At 53.4% G+C, this 16,049-nt stretch overlaps 1 protein-coding gene across 1 annotated transcript in view; it reads right to left on the reverse strand.

The window, feature by feature from the left end:
* CACNA1S (calcium voltage-gated channel subunit alpha1 S) overlaps positions 1 to 16,049 on the reverse strand; it is a 50,095-nt gene that overhangs the window by 24,034 nt on the left and 10,012 nt on the right. The window contains exons 3-16 of the mRNA XM_075521743.1: positions 11,142 to 11,281; positions 10,433 to 10,566; positions 9,683 to 9,835; positions 9,190 to 9,395; positions 8,485 to 8,588; positions 6,568 to 6,716; positions 5,485 to 5,566; positions 4,792 to 4,952; positions 3,742 to 3,967; positions 2,963 to 3,170; positions 2,513 to 2,633; positions 1,908 to 2,022; positions 919 to 1,012; positions 70 to 139 (exon numbers count right to left, since the gene is read on the reverse strand). Coding sequence (XP_075377858.1) covers positions 70 to 139; positions 919 to 1,012; positions 1,908 to 2,022; positions 2,513 to 2,633; positions 2,963 to 3,170; positions 3,742 to 3,967; positions 4,792 to 4,952; positions 5,485 to 5,566; positions 6,568 to 6,716; positions 8,485 to 8,588; positions 9,190 to 9,395; positions 9,683 to 9,835; positions 10,433 to 10,566; positions 11,142 to 11,281 — 1,963 coding nt within the window. The remainder of the gene's footprint in view (positions 1 to 69; positions 140 to 918; positions 1,013 to 1,907; positions 2,023 to 2,512; positions 2,634 to 2,962; positions 3,171 to 3,741; positions 3,968 to 4,791; positions 4,953 to 5,484; positions 5,567 to 6,567; positions 6,717 to 8,484; positions 8,589 to 9,189; positions 9,396 to 9,682; positions 9,836 to 10,432; positions 10,567 to 11,141; positions 11,282 to 16,049) is intronic.

Below are 16,049 nucleotides of genomic sequence, written 5' to 3' on the forward strand. Positions count from 1 at the left end.
GGGTTCTAGCACCATCCTGCTGCAGTGCCTCCCCAGCTTTCCTGCTGCCCTGCCAGGGACAAGTCTTACCTGGGAAGTCTGCAGAAGGGTAGGGGTCTTTGATCTCATTGACATTGGATTCAAATTCGTCCACTTTTAACTGAAACAAGGGAGAGACAGAGAGAAGGACATGCAGCTGCGTGTGCCAGTGTTGCTGTCAAATGTTGCATGTTGGCCAGACCCTATCATCTTGGAAGCCATGTGGGACAAGCAGTGTCTCTGCTTTTGGCCCATTCAGCACCAAGCACATGGAGTCCTGGCCCAGGATGGAGCAGGTGAGGAGAAACACCTCAGAGATGCTGCAATCTGAGCAAAGAGCAATACCAAGAGGATGGGACAGGGGAATGTGTGCTGGGCAAGAGCCTGGGCCCATGCACCTATACCAGGGGTGGAATAAGACATGGGGTGACTCCTGGGTGAGTTCCCATGGGGCATCTCTGGAAAGTGGATAGGGATGTAGCTGCTGGCCAGATGCCTATAAGAGGCAGCTTGGCACACAGTCAGCACAGCTGAATAGAGGGTTTTGCATATAGGGGGTGCTGGTGTGGACATAAAGGAGGTCTGGGATGCTGCTGACCTCCTCTGCTCCCCTCCATGCTGGTGCACACCAGCCCATCTCAACCACTGACAAATGGTTGTGGCCAAGGAAATGAATCAGAGGAAAAGGATCCCCAGCAATGGACCTGTTTCACCAGGCAATGTGTCCTGCCTGGGCCCAGAGAGCCCCCATCACCAGAGGATGCTAAGGCAAGGAGTGATTCTGGCCCAGAAGAGCCCAGACCCAGGCTGGCTCCAAGCCTTTGTCAGTCCTGGTTGGTGGGAGGAGGAGCCTGGTCCCTCACCAGGAGCTCCCCAAGGCCCAGTCCCCCCAGCACTGACCTTGGCTGTTGTAGGAATCCCTTCTCCCTTCGCTTTCTGCTCAAGCTTCTTTGCCAGCATCTGCTTCTCATCTTCAGACTTCTCTGGGTAACCTCTGAGTGGAGAGGAGGGGAGAGCAGGAATTGAACTCTGGGCAGGGGCATGGGCAATGCTGTTCTGTCCCCTCACACCAAAGCACCTGATTTGGGAGCTCCCACTACCAGGACTGTGTGACGGTGTGCTTCCCCCGCCCTCGACCTTTATCTCCTGCAACCCTGGTTAGGTGATAACCACCAGTGGTGATTGTAATGGATGCATCTGGTCACGATGGCTGCATCAGCTCAAAGTGGACTCAGGAGACAGATAACAACACAATAGCCTAGGGCTATTGTGCAATGCACCCACCGAAGAAACTAAAACCTGTGGTCAGCATGTAAATATGACTATGGGTCAATCATCTTATCCCCCATAAATAGTGAGCAGCCCAAGAGCCCTTTGAGCTCTCCTGCACGGCAGCGGGCTGCACGCCAGGATCTCCCCTTGAGCAGGGACGCCTCTCAAGGTTACTCCTCGAGGTTGAGAGATTCCTTGCCGCAACAGATCCTCGGTAAGTGACTAACAGCATGCTAAACTTTGACATCTTAGCTAAGCGATATAAAGGATTGATTGCGCATATATATATATAATCCTTTAGATATAAACCGTTGACCAAGTCTGGGACTAGGACTGGATCTAGCCGCACCTAGACTCCTCTCTGAGAAGGAGTTTAGAAAGCAAGGGGATCCTTTTCCAAACCTCATGACTCAACGGGAGGGTCTCCCTGACAGTTTTGTCTGACCCTGTCCTCTATGCAGTAAATAATCAAGTGCACCTCGCCATCGAATCTTGTTAAAACACTGTCGCATTGAACTTTGTTAACTCCCTATTCTGTATCAATAAACTATATTTTTACTTCTCTCTAACGAGTGAAGTGCACGCTCACTCCATCCGCGACAGACTGCACCACTCACCTGGACATCTTCCGCCGCTTGCGTTCCTCTGCTTTGGCCTTCTGGGCTAAGGTCAGGCTCTCAGCCTCAGCCAGGTTATCAACTGCAATGGCCAGGAAGACATTGAGGAGGATATCTGGAGGGACAGTGCTAAGGACATTAACTTGGTTCACGTTTGGAGGATGTGGTCAGAGCTGCCCATGGTCTCCAGGGTGCCCTGAGAAACCTTCCTGGAGTTCAGCCCTTGAGACAACCCTGGCTGGTGATCCCTAACCCTGCACCCATCCTTGTGAGTACTGAGCTCTGGGCTGGCCGCCCTCTCTCTGCCTTAACTCAGTCCGTCCAGCTCAGTCCTGTTACACATTGACTGATGGCTGAATCTATGCCTGCCAGTCATCCAAACCTGCCCCATGGTGTGCTTTCCTCCAGACTCCAGACCCCAGCCACCATCAGTGCAAGCCCTGAAGCCTGTGGTTTGTTCCCCTGCTGTTCAGAACTGAAAAGCTTAAGGCAAGCACTGAAAAGCTTAAGGAAGCCCCCCTTCCTCCACTTCACAGTCCTGTGTAGCTGATGTACAGGGGGCTGGGTACAGGGAGCCTGGGCCTGGCTTCGCAGGCAGAGGATACAGTTCCCACAAACGAAGAGGATGATGAAGTAGATGCAGACCAGCATGCCAGGAAAGGACGGGCCCCCATAGGCCATGATCCCATTGTACATGATTGAATTCCAGTCCTCTCCAGTCAGGATCTGGGAGCACAGCAGAAATAGGGACTCAAGAGCTCCTATGCAGAGCATGGCAGAACCCCACAGCTCAATACTGCCCTCCCAGCTCCAGCCCCAAACCCTCACAGCCCCTAAAGCCCCACAGCCAAACCCCACCTCCCTGCTCCAGCCCTGAACCTGCACTACTGCTCATGACCCCAGTTGCATTTCCCTGCTCCTGCCTCAAACCCACATCACCTCCCACAAACCCACATTTCTCTGAGCCCCAGCTCTTGCCAGGAGACCCACAGCCCAGGCAAGACTCCCATCCCCCTGTCCTCCAGCCCCCTGCTGCAATTCCCACAGCCCAATACCTGGAAGACACTGATGAGGGCCTGGGGGAAGTTGTCAAATGTGCTGCGCCGCACTTCCATGTCCTCGAAGTCAAACTTGCCCCCAAAGAGCTGCATGCCCAGCAGTGCAAAGACAATGATGAAGAGGAAGAGGAGGAGGAGCAGAGAGGCAATGGAGCGGACCGAGTTGAGCAGGGAGGCCACCAGGTTGCTCAGGGATGTCCAGTACCTGGGGAGAGGAGAGACAGGAGTGTGTGGGAGGTGAAGGAGTGGAAAGGCTATGGGCAGGACCAGGTAGGTGCAGGGAACAGACTGCCTGGCCCAGGGAGATGTGCCAGCAACCCAGCAAGGGGGGCTCTGAACCAGCACCACTCACAGGCTGGGCACTGGGACTGCTCCAGCCAGGCCCCAAGAGGTGGAAATGACGCTCCAGGTGTAGTGTGACAGGCAAGACACCCTGCTGCCTGCACAGGGCACCAGCAGGCAGGATGGGGAAGGGGGATGAACACACAGCGGGTTGGTGCCCGAAAGAGAAGCCAGGAGTCCTGGCCCACAGCAGCCCCGTTTACAACACTCCAGAACCCAGAGTGAGAGAGGGACGCCAGGAGACTTCCAGAAAGCCCTGCTCCGTCCTCCTTGCCACTCCCAGACCATGTCCTGGAGACAGAAATCCCCAGCTTGGCCTTGTTCCTCCATCCAGGAGCTACCAGCTCTGCTCATGCTGCAGCCCTCCCCAGGGACAAGGCCAGTGATTCCTGGGGACCGCGAGCCCCCAACACCCACAGAGCTCCTTCCCCAACCTGGTGATCTTGAAGATGCGGAGGAGCCGGATGCAACGCAGCACAGAGATGCCCAGGGGTGACAAGGTGCCAAGTTCCACCAGGATGGTCTCCAAGATCCCCGCACACACCACGAAGCAGTCGAAGCGGTTGAAGAGCGACATGAAGTACTGGCGCAGGCCCAGCGCATACATCTTCAGCAGCATCTCAGCCACAAAGAGTGCTAGCAGCACCCAGCTGGCGTTGTCTGGCGTGGGAGATCCAGCCCATCAGAGCATAGACCTCTTCATCTCAGCATGGCGCAGCAGGAAGGGAAGGAGCGCAGTGCTGCTCACCTCCCTTCTCTGCCCACCAGAGCATAGACCTCTTCATCTCAGCATGGCGCAGCAGGAAGGGAAGGAGCGCAGTGCTGCTCACCTCCCTTCTCTGCCCACCACTGAGCCCTGAGCTGCAGCTGCAGCAAATGCTGTTTTTCAGGGAGTACACAGGAGAGGAAGATGAGGAGAAGGGTGATGTGCAACTGTGTGCTTGTATGTGTGACAGTGCGGGTGTACTGTGCACGTGAATCCATGCAGTCCATGCATGTGTACTGGGCTGTGAGTGTGTGTATATGTGGTTGAGCTGTGTACACGTGTGCATACCTGTACTCTGTGCATCTGTGTGTGTTTGCGTGGGGGGGGGTGCAGGTAGTGTGACTGCATGCATAAATGTGTGCGGCTGAACTGCATGAGTGCATGCAATGTGTGTTTGTGTGTACCGTGCATGTACAGGTGCAAATGTATACATTCGATGTGCGTTCACCATGCAAACCCATGTCCCCAAGAATATATACGCTGTGCATGTATAACTGTATGCACCACACATATTCAGTGTGCAGTTGTGTGATAGTGCAGTGGGGATGGTGTACACACACTTGTGTGCAGGCTGTTTGTGTGTGTGAGCAAGTCTGCATAAGTCTAACAGCTCCCGTGCCATGCCAGTGGGGCTGTGCATGCACAGTAAGAGTTCACGCATGTCTCCAGGGCAGCAGGGTGTCCTGGGCCCTCCCTCTCCCTCAGGCTCTTTGCTCACCTTGCACCTGTGTCAGCCATTCTGGCTGGAAGTGGTGCTCAGAGGCGATGGAGAGGGTGTTCAGTGCCACCAGCAGGATGACAAGCCAGTAGAAGAACTTGGACTTCACCACATCCCTGCACTTCCTACGAAACATTCGGTTCCAACGCCTCCACTGACGGCTGGAGAGATGGCCAAAGGGTCAGCAGGGCTGGCCAGGGGGTCCTGCCCAGCCCAGGGCTGCGTCTGCAGACTGCAGAGCAAAGCCACCCCTGCTCCCTTCTCCAGGGGCGTTCCCTGAAAAGGGCTGAGGAACATAACCCTGCCCCTGGCACTTGGTGCATTCACTCAGGCAGTGCAGTTCATTCACACAAACCCCTCCTGGCTCCTTTTTGGGCTACAGTCACCTCTGGTTGGCTGCTACAGGCTCAGCTCCTAAATCACAAGACATGCTGCATGGGCCATGAGAGGATGCTCGGAGCCTGGTCCCAAAGTGAAAAGTTTGTTCACCTTGAAGTGGCTTTTGGCCAGTACCAGAGCAAAATTCCCTGTTTGCTGTCCACAATGTTTGCGTCTCCTCCTGAGCACACAGCCCCAGGCTCTCCCCTAGGAACTGGTGGCTGAGAAGAAAGCCTGGGCCAGCCAGGACAGCAAGCAAGAGACTGTGCAAGCCCACATGCAGAGCAGCAGATGGTTCAACTAGCACATACTTACAAGTAGAGAATCCACTTGTTCATGCCCTCAATTTCATACAAGCTCTCTGTCTCTGACCCTCCTTCATCTGATGGCATCATACCTATGGAGGGAATGACATCCCAGGCTTTCCTTGGAGCCCTTGGGAAGAACATGTGGGAGGGAACCTCTCCCAGGAGCACATCAGGAAGAGCTTCCCCATCAGAAGTGAAATCAAGAAATGCCATCCCAGGGAGAGAGCAGTGAGAGTTTGGGCAGAAGGTTTTGAATGTCAGGTGCAAACCAAGTAAGAGGCACCAGGAACACCTGCCCTGCAGCAAGAGCAGCAGCAACCCAGAGATGCAGCCTGAACAGACAGCAGTGTGTATGTAGGCTACCCCAGTGCAAGACACTCCCAGCACGGAGAAAACTGGGGTCAGTTGTGACCTGAGCAAGTGCTGAACAACAGGAGATTTGTAAGAGCACTGGCCACAGATGTGGAAGAGGCGTTTTGTCTTTCCCACTGTTTCACAAGGCTCTTTGCACACAAGATGCTCAGCTCGAAGCATCTAAAGTTATTTCACTAGGCAGGGTGGCATAGCAGCGGCTCAGTGGCAGAGCTCCCCAGGCCTTGCTGAGCCTTTGGCTAGATGCCTGTATATTCACCTCCTTCCCTGAGCCACTTCTAGTCCCTCAAAATTGTCAAGCAATGGCAAGAAATTCATGCATCTGTTTGTTAGTGCGAGCTAGTAACCCTGCACTCTGCCCCTGCACAAAAAAGTGCACATGTTCTCATGGATTCTCACGGCCATTTCAAATGCATTTTGCCAAAGGAGACCTAGGCCTTGCTAGCAGTCTGCAAATACAGTCATTGAGGTGGAGATTTAGCATGAGGGCCAAGTTATTGCTAGTTTGGGTCAGATTCAATAAAATGATTCAGGAAAGGAAAAAAAAAAAAGAGAAAGGAAACTGTTCTGCAGAAGTCAAAGCATTTTGTTTCATAGGTTTTCAAGCAAAACAAGTCTTTGTGACTTCTCCAAAAGTCTCTACCCTGCCTCTCTAGGATGCTCAGTGTTAGGAACCCAACCCTCATGCTAAGAGTCTTTGACCAAGCAGAGATGGTACCTTCTCCCCTGGCCCGGTCACTGTCCATGACCTCCGCGTGGGTGATCCAGTCCATGTAGCCCTTCAGATCCTCCTCCAGCTGCTGCTTCTCCCGCAGCTTCTGAAATGTGCCCCGTGACTTGGCCTTCTCACGTTCTTTGGTGAACTCACTGGGACAAGGCAAGCAGCAGAGCGAGACTCAGGAGGGGGACAGCGTGGAGGTCAGGTACCACAGCCCTGTGCCAGGCCAGTCCTTGTAGAAAGATAAAAGCCTAAAATACCTTACCACCTAGTGCTGCCACTAGATTGCTCTAGGCTTGGAGAGATTTCCTCTTTCTTGGCCCTGTTCCATGACACAAGATCATGGGGGATAATCACCTGATGCCTGATGGCAGGCAGGGTTTCTTCCCCACCACTGGCTGCTTTTTGGGAGCTCCTTGCTGCAGGATGCTGTGGTTGGACAAGCCAACTAACACTAGAAGTTGGAGGCTGTGGGATTTCTTTAGACCTGCTGAGGATTAGAGCAAGTGGGGTCTCACGCATCTGCAGGGCAGAAAGCTGCCCCAAGCTCTCCATGTGGGGAAGGTGAGCTCATCACATGGCAAGTAAACAGGACACTCTTTTCATGGTAACATGGAAAAAGACAGGTCTGCCAATGCAGGGGTCCCACTCTTCTCATTCTTTTTCAATTAATTTCTTTTCTCTCCTGGTATCTGGCAGGACTGTAGATCAGCTGCCCAGCCAATCTGGTATTGCCATGTGTTAATAATAGGTCTCACACATTATAACAATAATTAGACATACTAAGCCTCAGGACTTGTCAGGCCTTGTCTGGATTTTCCTGATCTCAAGCATATTTTAGCTCTATTTGCAAAAAAAATTCAGAAACTTTTGCTGTGCCTGCAACTTACTCTAGGATCAGATGACTATTGTCCAGCTCATCCTGCTGTTACAGCCAACTTCATGCAAGGGTCAGGTGCCTGTGGTCTGTCTTGTGGTTTTGAGCTTGTTTTAGTTATATTAATACCCAATTTGTTTTAACCTTGTGCAGTTGTATGGTTCTTGCCATAGAAGAGGACTAACAAATCCAAGTAATTAGGACTAACAAATCCAAGTAATTAGGACTAACAAATCCAACTAACTAACCGAGACAATGCAGCCTACATAGAACTGAGGAGAAAAGCCCTCCTTACTCCCCAGGACAACACACACTTCCCAGAAAGAAAATCGGGATGCTGGCACCTCACCACAGCAATGCATAGTAGGTTGAGTGTTGCACCAGAGACATTTTGCGCATAGCAGCTTTAACTGTACTACTATGGGAATTAGCACTAATTGAGTCATTTGGTATAGAAGTGTTACGATCACTGTAACCATACTGATGATAGCTCATTGTTGTATTTGGATGAGACTGCTGAAGCATTAATTAGACTAACAGTAATTCTCTTGGATCCCCTGCACTCATGTCAAAGGTGTTTTCCTTAGGTTGGCCATAAGGAAATCGTGTGTGCTCACAAGAGGACGGCAGCGCTGTGGGTACCAGTGAGAATGAGTGTCCTGACCCACAGCCATGGGGTAAGGATTGCTGCTTTGAGCTCCCTGCTCAGCTTCTTCTGCTGTGAGTGCTAGCAGACCACACTACAAACACCTAATAATGTGCTCCATGGCTGTGTTTGCTGACAACTGTTTGTGCTACAGGGAAAAGATTTCTGTGTTAGGTGTTGAGCTAAAACCTCAGACAGTCATGGACACTAACACAAAAAGTAACTCAAGGCTCAGGGTTTCTAAGCATGCAAAAAAAGGGGAGAGGAATAGGAGAGGAAAAGGAACAGAAACTTTTCTAGGCTTTCTTCTTATATAGTTAACACCAGCCAATGTCCACACTCTGATAATGCTCACTGATCTGCTGACAAAGAGAAAGGACAGCTCAGCACTTACCCGCTGAGCACCCCCAGCACCAGGTTGAGAACAAAGAAAGAGCCAAGCAAGATAAGGCTGACGAAGTAGATCCAGGGCCATTCATTCCCAATGGCATCATTTACCTGGCACGGAGAGAGGCAGATGAAGCATCCTGAACACACTGTCTGCTGTCTGTCTCCCCTTATGGCCCCCTCAACAGCCTCTGGGAGCTTTGCCCCCTCTAAAATGAGTGCTTGGGACGGTAGCAGATAAACCTGACTCTGAGCCCTGCCTCCTTATGACTCTGCATCTGGTTTTAGAGGAGGTAAAGCCAGACCCAAGCATTTTGGGAGCAGATATAAACATCAGCCCCATAACTAAGCCTCAGCAAGACAGTCTCCCAAGGACTGCAAAACATGGGGTTTTGCTGAAGCATCCACCAGCCAGCCATTGCTGTGCTTGACCTGTACCCCTTCACAAAGGTGGGAGCTGGAGCACCCTCCTGTCTATCTGGAGAGCAAGAACAGCTTGGGCAGTGCCTGCAGAGATGCAGAAGACATGCCTGGTGCACTATGGGATGTGCATCACAGGGTGAAGCTTGGTGGGAGCAGGATGTCTTTCACTGGTGGAGAGACCTAGCCCTGCTATGGGGTCCTGTGTCCTGGAGGGAATTCCCTGCTCTGAGGCAGGACCAGCAGTGACCTCTGCTGAGCTGCGCGCCAAGCCCAAGCTGCTGGACCCTACCCAGTAGAGGACTTCGGTCCAGCCCTCCATGGTGATGCACTGATAGACAGTCAGCATAGCAAAGCCAAAGTTATCAAAGTGAGTGATGCCGTTGTTGGGCCCTGGCCAGCCACTTCGGCACTCAGTGCCATTGATGGTGCAGTGTCGCCCGTGGCCAGAGCTGGTGCATGGGGCTGGCTTCTCTGATGCCACTGTAGCAATCACATCTGAGGAGGAAAGTCGTGGTGTAAGCAGCAGGTCAGGCCAAGTAGAGCAGGTCCCAGCACCTCCCAGCCTCCTGCAGAAGCTTTCCAAAAGGGGCCCCTTTCACCACCTCCTCACACCACGTACCATCACCAAGCTATGTGCTGTACCAAACATCCTTCGGTCCTGCCATGCTCCCAGGCCCAACACTGCCAAGACCAGACTTTTTGCTACCCACAGAACCTCTGTGGTCCCCACAGCAGCCACACAAAGACATCTCTGCCATATTGCCCCCCTGCCACAGCCCCACCTGTCCCAAGATAGTAGCAGGTCTTGTGCATCTTGCCCTTGAAGAGCTCTTGCCCGACAATGGCATAGATGATGATCATGAAGAGGACCAGCAGGGCGATGTGGAGCAGGGGCACCATGGCCTTGATGATGGAGTTCAGGACGACCTGAAGGCCTGCACCAAGGAGAAGGGAGAGGCGGTCAACCACTTCCTAAACAGCTTTGGGTGCACCTTGCATTCCTGTCAGCCCCTCTGACAAGCAGCCTCTGAAATGCCCCATGCCAAGGGAAGAGGGGCACAGGTGTGTTGGGCCTGAAATCTCTGAAGCAAGAAATCCTTTCTCAATCCACCATGCGAGCACGTGGAAGACCCCAGCAGACCCAGGCACCAGGCAGTGCTGGAGGCTGCTTCATGCCCCTCCCATTTGTTCTGTCACTCTCATCCTGGGTGTATTCACATGAGTTATGGGAGAAGGAGATCCCTGCCCTGAAAAACTAGAGTGGGGTCCTGGCCCCTTTCACACCGGCCACCCAAAGATGCTGACACTGAACCATGGAGGGAGCTACATGTGTGCGAACCTGCAGATCCCCACTGCTGACAGCTGCAAGCTGTAGGGATGAACAAGAACCTGTGGCTCCTCCACACCCACCTTGTGGCTGGGCTTGACCCAGCAGCAACAAGAAACCTGCCCCATGGCCCCCCACCCTGGCCAGGCACAGGGATTCAATCCACCCGCCAGCCCTTCATGCTGGCAGGGCACCCAGCACCCACTCGGCACTCCGGACACCAGACGCAGTGGTCTCAGCACACGAAACGCTCGCAGGGCCTTCACGTCGAAGCCGCCTTTTCCCCCTGAAGTCCCTCCCTGCTTTGCATTGACCTGCTCCAGGGTCATGGTGATAAGCCTGAAAGAGCCGGGGCACAGAGCAGGGAAGAAAGGGGGAGAAGCAGTAGGAAGGACAGGGAGAAAGAGAAGGGCATGAGGATGGAGACCAAGAAATCTGTGCTAAGGATTCAGAGCTCTGCAGGGAGCAAAGCGAGGGACAGGACTCTACCAACTGTGCTCAGCCTGACCCAGGGAACAGCTCTTGGCTAAGTCCAACTCCTGGGCTCACTCGTGGTTGGGCACCCCTCTGCTGGGTGCCACCTTCACTGTTGAGCAGCTGGGGGCCCTCCCACCCCCTCGCGCCCAGTGGACCCTCTCCCTCTGTGCCACACCCCGGAGGACCCCATGCCACTCCCATTCTCCAGGGTAAGGAGACCTGAGAGGTATTACAGAGTCAGACAGGAAGAAACAGGAGTTAAAGAGGATCCCAGGGGATGTCAGAGCATGAAAGGGGCTCATGGGAGAAGGCCATGAACTGGGTCTACGAGTTGCCCCCAAACCCACCACAGTCACTAGAAAAATCGATGTAGCTGATGGGCTATGGACCAGGCCTGGCACAAGCTGAGCACCAGCAGCTTCCCCTCCTTGCGTTACCCTAGGGACACGATGGAGAAGTCGAGCACGTTCCAGCCGTTTCGGAGATAGGCATCCGTATGGAAAAGAAACCCGTAGGCAATTATCTTGAGCATCGCCTCAATGGCAAAGAAGATCAGGAAGGCGTATTCGATCTTCTCCTGGGGATTGGAAAGGCAAGCAGGAGACGATGCTCCATTAGAACAGACTGTCACCTCCCTTGGCATCACCACCATGCACAGCTGCCCCCCGCATGTCTCTGGATCAGCCCCTGCTGCCAACCCATCTGTGATCTCCCACGCACACCAGGCAGCACTGTGGCTACCCTGGGCAGGAAGGGGTGGCATGCTGAGCCACCACATGCCAGTCTCTGGCCTGCAGCATAATCCCCTGCATCCTTTCAATGGCATGCTGCCAGGACCATGTCCCTGGGCTATGCGTACCTGTTCTTACAAACTATGCCAGCAAAGCCACCACTTCCCAACCCAGCACCCAAAGGTGCCTGGCCCAGGGCACTGCACATCTCTAGTTCTCCTCCCTGCTGCCTCACCCTCACATTTTCCCATAGCCTTCCTCCTGCAGGCAGCACTGACACCTTCTCATCATCCTCTCCAGCTGCGGGCTTGCTGGATCTGTCCTGGAGATCACACAGTCACCATGGAACAAGCCAGCTGCATTGTGGCTTCCCTTGTGCTGTGGGCTCCCAGGGAAGTGAGGCCTTGGGCTCAAGACCTCCTGCCTAATGCCAGACTCCTGCTTGGCAGAGTGAGCTGCTAGAAACTGGCCTGGGGTCTCTGCTGGGCAGAGGTGTTGCTCCCACTCCCAGGCGGAACCTGGCATCCCACTGCAAGGGGCTCGGCAGCCACAGGGCCCAGAATAGCTCATCTTTCCCCAGAGCGTGGCCAAGAGCTGCCTGTGCCCACCTGGCTCTGCCTGTCACCGCTATCACTGCACTTGCTGCTGATGGCCCTTTCCAGACTGGGATTAAAATCCCTTCAAAGCAGCCAGATGGATGGGGATATTTATATTTCTGGTTTTCCGTGGCCCCTCTCCTCCATCTGCACCCCATGAAGGACAAAGAGCATCCCTGCTTGGGCTCTGCAGGGAATTACACCCAGAAAGGCAGAAACGTCTCTCAGACCAAACTGGGAGCAGGTCTCCACTGGGGAAGGCTGCAGTGCTGAGAGCACACCTTCCTCCCAGGGTCCCTCTGGCTTGCCAAATGGAAAATGCTGTCCATTTAAGAAACCAGGGCCAGGGCTCAGACAGAAGCATTGCTTGCTCAATTACCATATCCAAAAGCAGAGGCCATGCCAAGTGTCCCTGTATGACTGTCACCCATACAAGTGCCAGTTCCTTGTTGGATCTGAGGGCAGCAACGGTAAGAGCAGAGACCTAAGCATTGCAATTATTGGTGTTATCAGGGCTCTGTCTTCAAGGTTTTAGCTAAGGCAACTCAACGCCACTCACCTCCCCCCATTATCAATGACAGATGCCCCCTAGTCTGTCCCCAAAAGCCTGTCCTTGCAATCCCAGACATGTAAACACAATTATCATGAGGACCATTTCAGGTATGGAGGGACTGCAGAGCCACACCAGCAGCCAGTGGTGTGGGGGGGTATCTCCCCTGCTGCAAATGGAGGAGAAATGGGGGATCCCACTGCAAGCTACAGCAGCCCTGCAGCTGCCAAGGCCCAGGCTGGTAAGTGTCAGGATCCAACCTGGAGCCTCAGCATTGCAAAAGCTAATTCCTTGCCCTGCTTCATCCAGCAGGACAGAATCAGGCTCCAGGGTCTCTGACTAGCAGCGATCTCCCTCTAAAAACCCCTTGCCCAGAATCAAAAGGTGACTCGCTATTCCTTGGAGGTCCCTTTGAGAAGCCCAAACCAGATGAATGGTGCTTTGGCCAGCTCCAACAGTATTTGCCCACCATGTACAGTCAGTGAGCAGCAAGTTTCAAACCTTGGCCAAGGGAGAGCCAGCAGGCAACCCCCTGCAACCTGGCTAAATTCCCTCCATCCTGGGAGAGGCAGTAACTGCACATTTCCTTGCAGTACCAGCTCACTGTTGTGCTTCGCAGACCCAGCCACATACATGGAGCTGGATCATCCTGATCTGTCCTGCTGGTGTAACCTGTCTAGTACAATGAAAAGTCTTGGCATGGCCAGTATGAAGGTTCTATGCAGTGATCCATCAGTGCTGACTGGAGAGATGCCCCATCACCTGTCCTACAGCTGTGGGTCCAGTTCCCCCAGGTTATCTGGCTGTAAACTGTGGGCAAGTGCTGATGTTAGCAGAGCAAGAGCAGCCAGGCCCCTGACTATGAAGACATCTCACAAGCATCTTTGTCAGTGGGCTGAGGTGGCGTAGCCTTTCAGTGGGGCACATAATGACAAACTCCTTCTGGATTCTCCAAGGCTGCAGGACACATACTGGCAATGAAACTCATGTGGCCACAAAGCAATGAGCCAGGGCAAACTTACTGCCACCTTCGGATACCAGCAGAAAGAAGCTAAGGGATATTTTGTCCTGGCAGACTTTATACTAGGTCAAGCACTGCATGTCCTGCACCTGGTGCAGGCCCCACCTCATGTGCCCAGGCTGATTTGAGAAGAAATCAGTCATGCACTTCCCCCAGCTCTGGTGCTGCCCATGTTGCAGGTCAGCACAGAGACTCTGCACTCACGACCCAAGCGGCCACCCTGTGCCTGTGCCATGAGGGAGACACGGCAGACCCTGCAAGCCAGGCACACACCGCATACAGGCACAACTCTGCCCACTTCATTGAAGCCCTAGCCAGTTTCTAGCAGCTGAGGACCCGCACTGTGCTGCCACTACCCACCGTCCCCTCATCACCCCCAGAATTCAGAGCTGGCTACCCATGGTGGGAGGCTGCTTAGGGAAGGGCAGCAGGGCTGCCTGGCAGAGCTGGGATTGCGTGTATAAAGAGCCCAGCCTTCAAAAAGCCACTATAAAAAGATGCAGGTCTTTATAACGCACCAGGCTGCTACACACACACATGCTTCAACCATGTTAGGGGACACAGAGTAACCTGACCTGTGGCTGCTGAATGAGCCATGGAGCAGCAGGAATAACACCGTGCACCATGCCGATGCAATGCAACATGACACAGCTCCAGCCTGCTCGGCAATGTCGGCTCCCAGCCCCTACAGCCACACAGGGCTCTCCAGAACGAGCCCCAGCTCCATGTCCCTGGTGTCTCCTCCCAGGGAATAGCAGGCACAGGGCTTGGATAAAGCCTCCTGGCTGGCCAAAGTGAAGGTGTCCTGGTTTTTGGCCAGGATAGAGTTAATTTTCTTCCTAGTAGCTAGTATAGTGTTGTGTTTTGGATTTTAGTATGAGAATAATATTGATAACACGCTGATGTTTTGGCTGTTGCTAAGCGGTGTTTACACTGGTCAAGGACTTTTCAGCTTCCCATGCTCTGCCAGGTGCACAAGAAATGGGAGGGGGCACAGCCAGGACAGCTGACCCAAACTGACCAAAGGGCTATTCCATACCATATGACGTCATGCTCAGTATAGAAACTGGGGGGAGTTGGCCGGGGGGTAGCGGTTGCTGCTCGGGGACTGGCTGGGCATCGGCCAGCGGGTGGGGAGCAGTTGTATCACTGTTTTTTTTCCCTTGGGTTTTGTTCCTCTCATCACAATTTGTTTTCCTTCTCATCACAATTTATTATTATTATTATTATTATTTTTGTTCCAATTATTAAACTGTTCTTATCTCAACCCACGAGTTTTCTTACTTTTGCTCTGCTGATTCTCTCCCCCATCCTACTGGGGCAGGGGGAGGGTGAGTGAGCAGCTGTGTGGTACTTAATTGCTGACTGGGGCTAAACCACAACAAGGGGATAGATGGTGAGGGGACACTGTGACTGTAACACAGCCAGATAGCTGCCCCTGCTTCCCAGCAGAAGACATCTGCATGCAGTGGGACTCACAGCACTCACATTCCTCCCTGACCCCTGCAAACTGTCCCGCGCCTCCTGCCCTCCTCCATGCCCTCTGTTCCTGGTTCTGCTCCTGCACTATCAGCCCCTGCACGTCCCCTAGAGCCTCTCCGTCCCAGTCAGGCCCTGCTCCCCTTTCCCCCTGCAGCTCCAGCCCCCATCACCTCTGCTGTCTCACACCGCCTTTCACTGCTAAGCTGAGGGATGGCCTTTGACATGGCTGAGGCAGTTGTCACAGATTACAGGAGGTTTGAGGCTGGCAGCGATCTCTGGAGGTTACTTAGTCCAATCCCTTGCTGCTCAAAGCCAGCTTATAGTGGGTGGCTCAGAAATTTGTCCATGCAGGTTTTGAATGTTTCCAAAGACTCCACAATGCCCCTGGCAACCTATGCCAGTGTTTGACCACCCTCCCCAATAAACATGTTTTTTGTATGTGCACCGATGGGTTGACTAGTATGCATGCGTGGACTGCCTGTGCCAGGACACGCAGGGCAGGTAGCTGTGCTGCCGACGTCTTTTGTAAGGGCTTTTTAAACATACAACACCCATAAGGGTGTTCTCCAGGGGCTTGCAGCAACCATGCTTCACAAAATGGAGTACCTCTGTGTCTTTCTCCCCTTCCCCTGAATGTAGATGAGACAAGCCCTGCAGAGGTGAAAGGGAGAAGGGGACAGGACAGCTACTGAATGTATGGGAACACAGTCACAGCAATCTCATAGGCTCCCCTTCCTTTGGAAATCAAGATAAAAATGAGGGCTGGAGCAGAGGAAGGCTCCTTTGAGTATGCGGTAGGAAACCCTGGTACGCAGCATGGGAAGGGCACAGTGGAGGGCAGGCAGGCCCCTTGGGGCTGCTGCGAACCATGTCCAGGAAGAGACATTGAGAGAAACATTACTGCTTCTCACAGTGGCCTCTGTCAGGGCACGGGGAGCGCTTGGGATGGGGAGATGTGCAGGAAA

The sequence above is a fragment of the Mycteria americana genome, chromosome 20 (assembly GCF_035582795.1).
Source record: "Mycteria americana isolate JAX WOST 10 ecotype Jacksonville Zoo and Gardens chromosome 20, USCA_MyAme_1.0, whole genome shotgun sequence".
Classification (NCBI taxonomy): Eukaryota; Metazoa; Chordata; class Aves; order Ciconiiformes; family Ciconiidae; genus Mycteria; species Mycteria americana.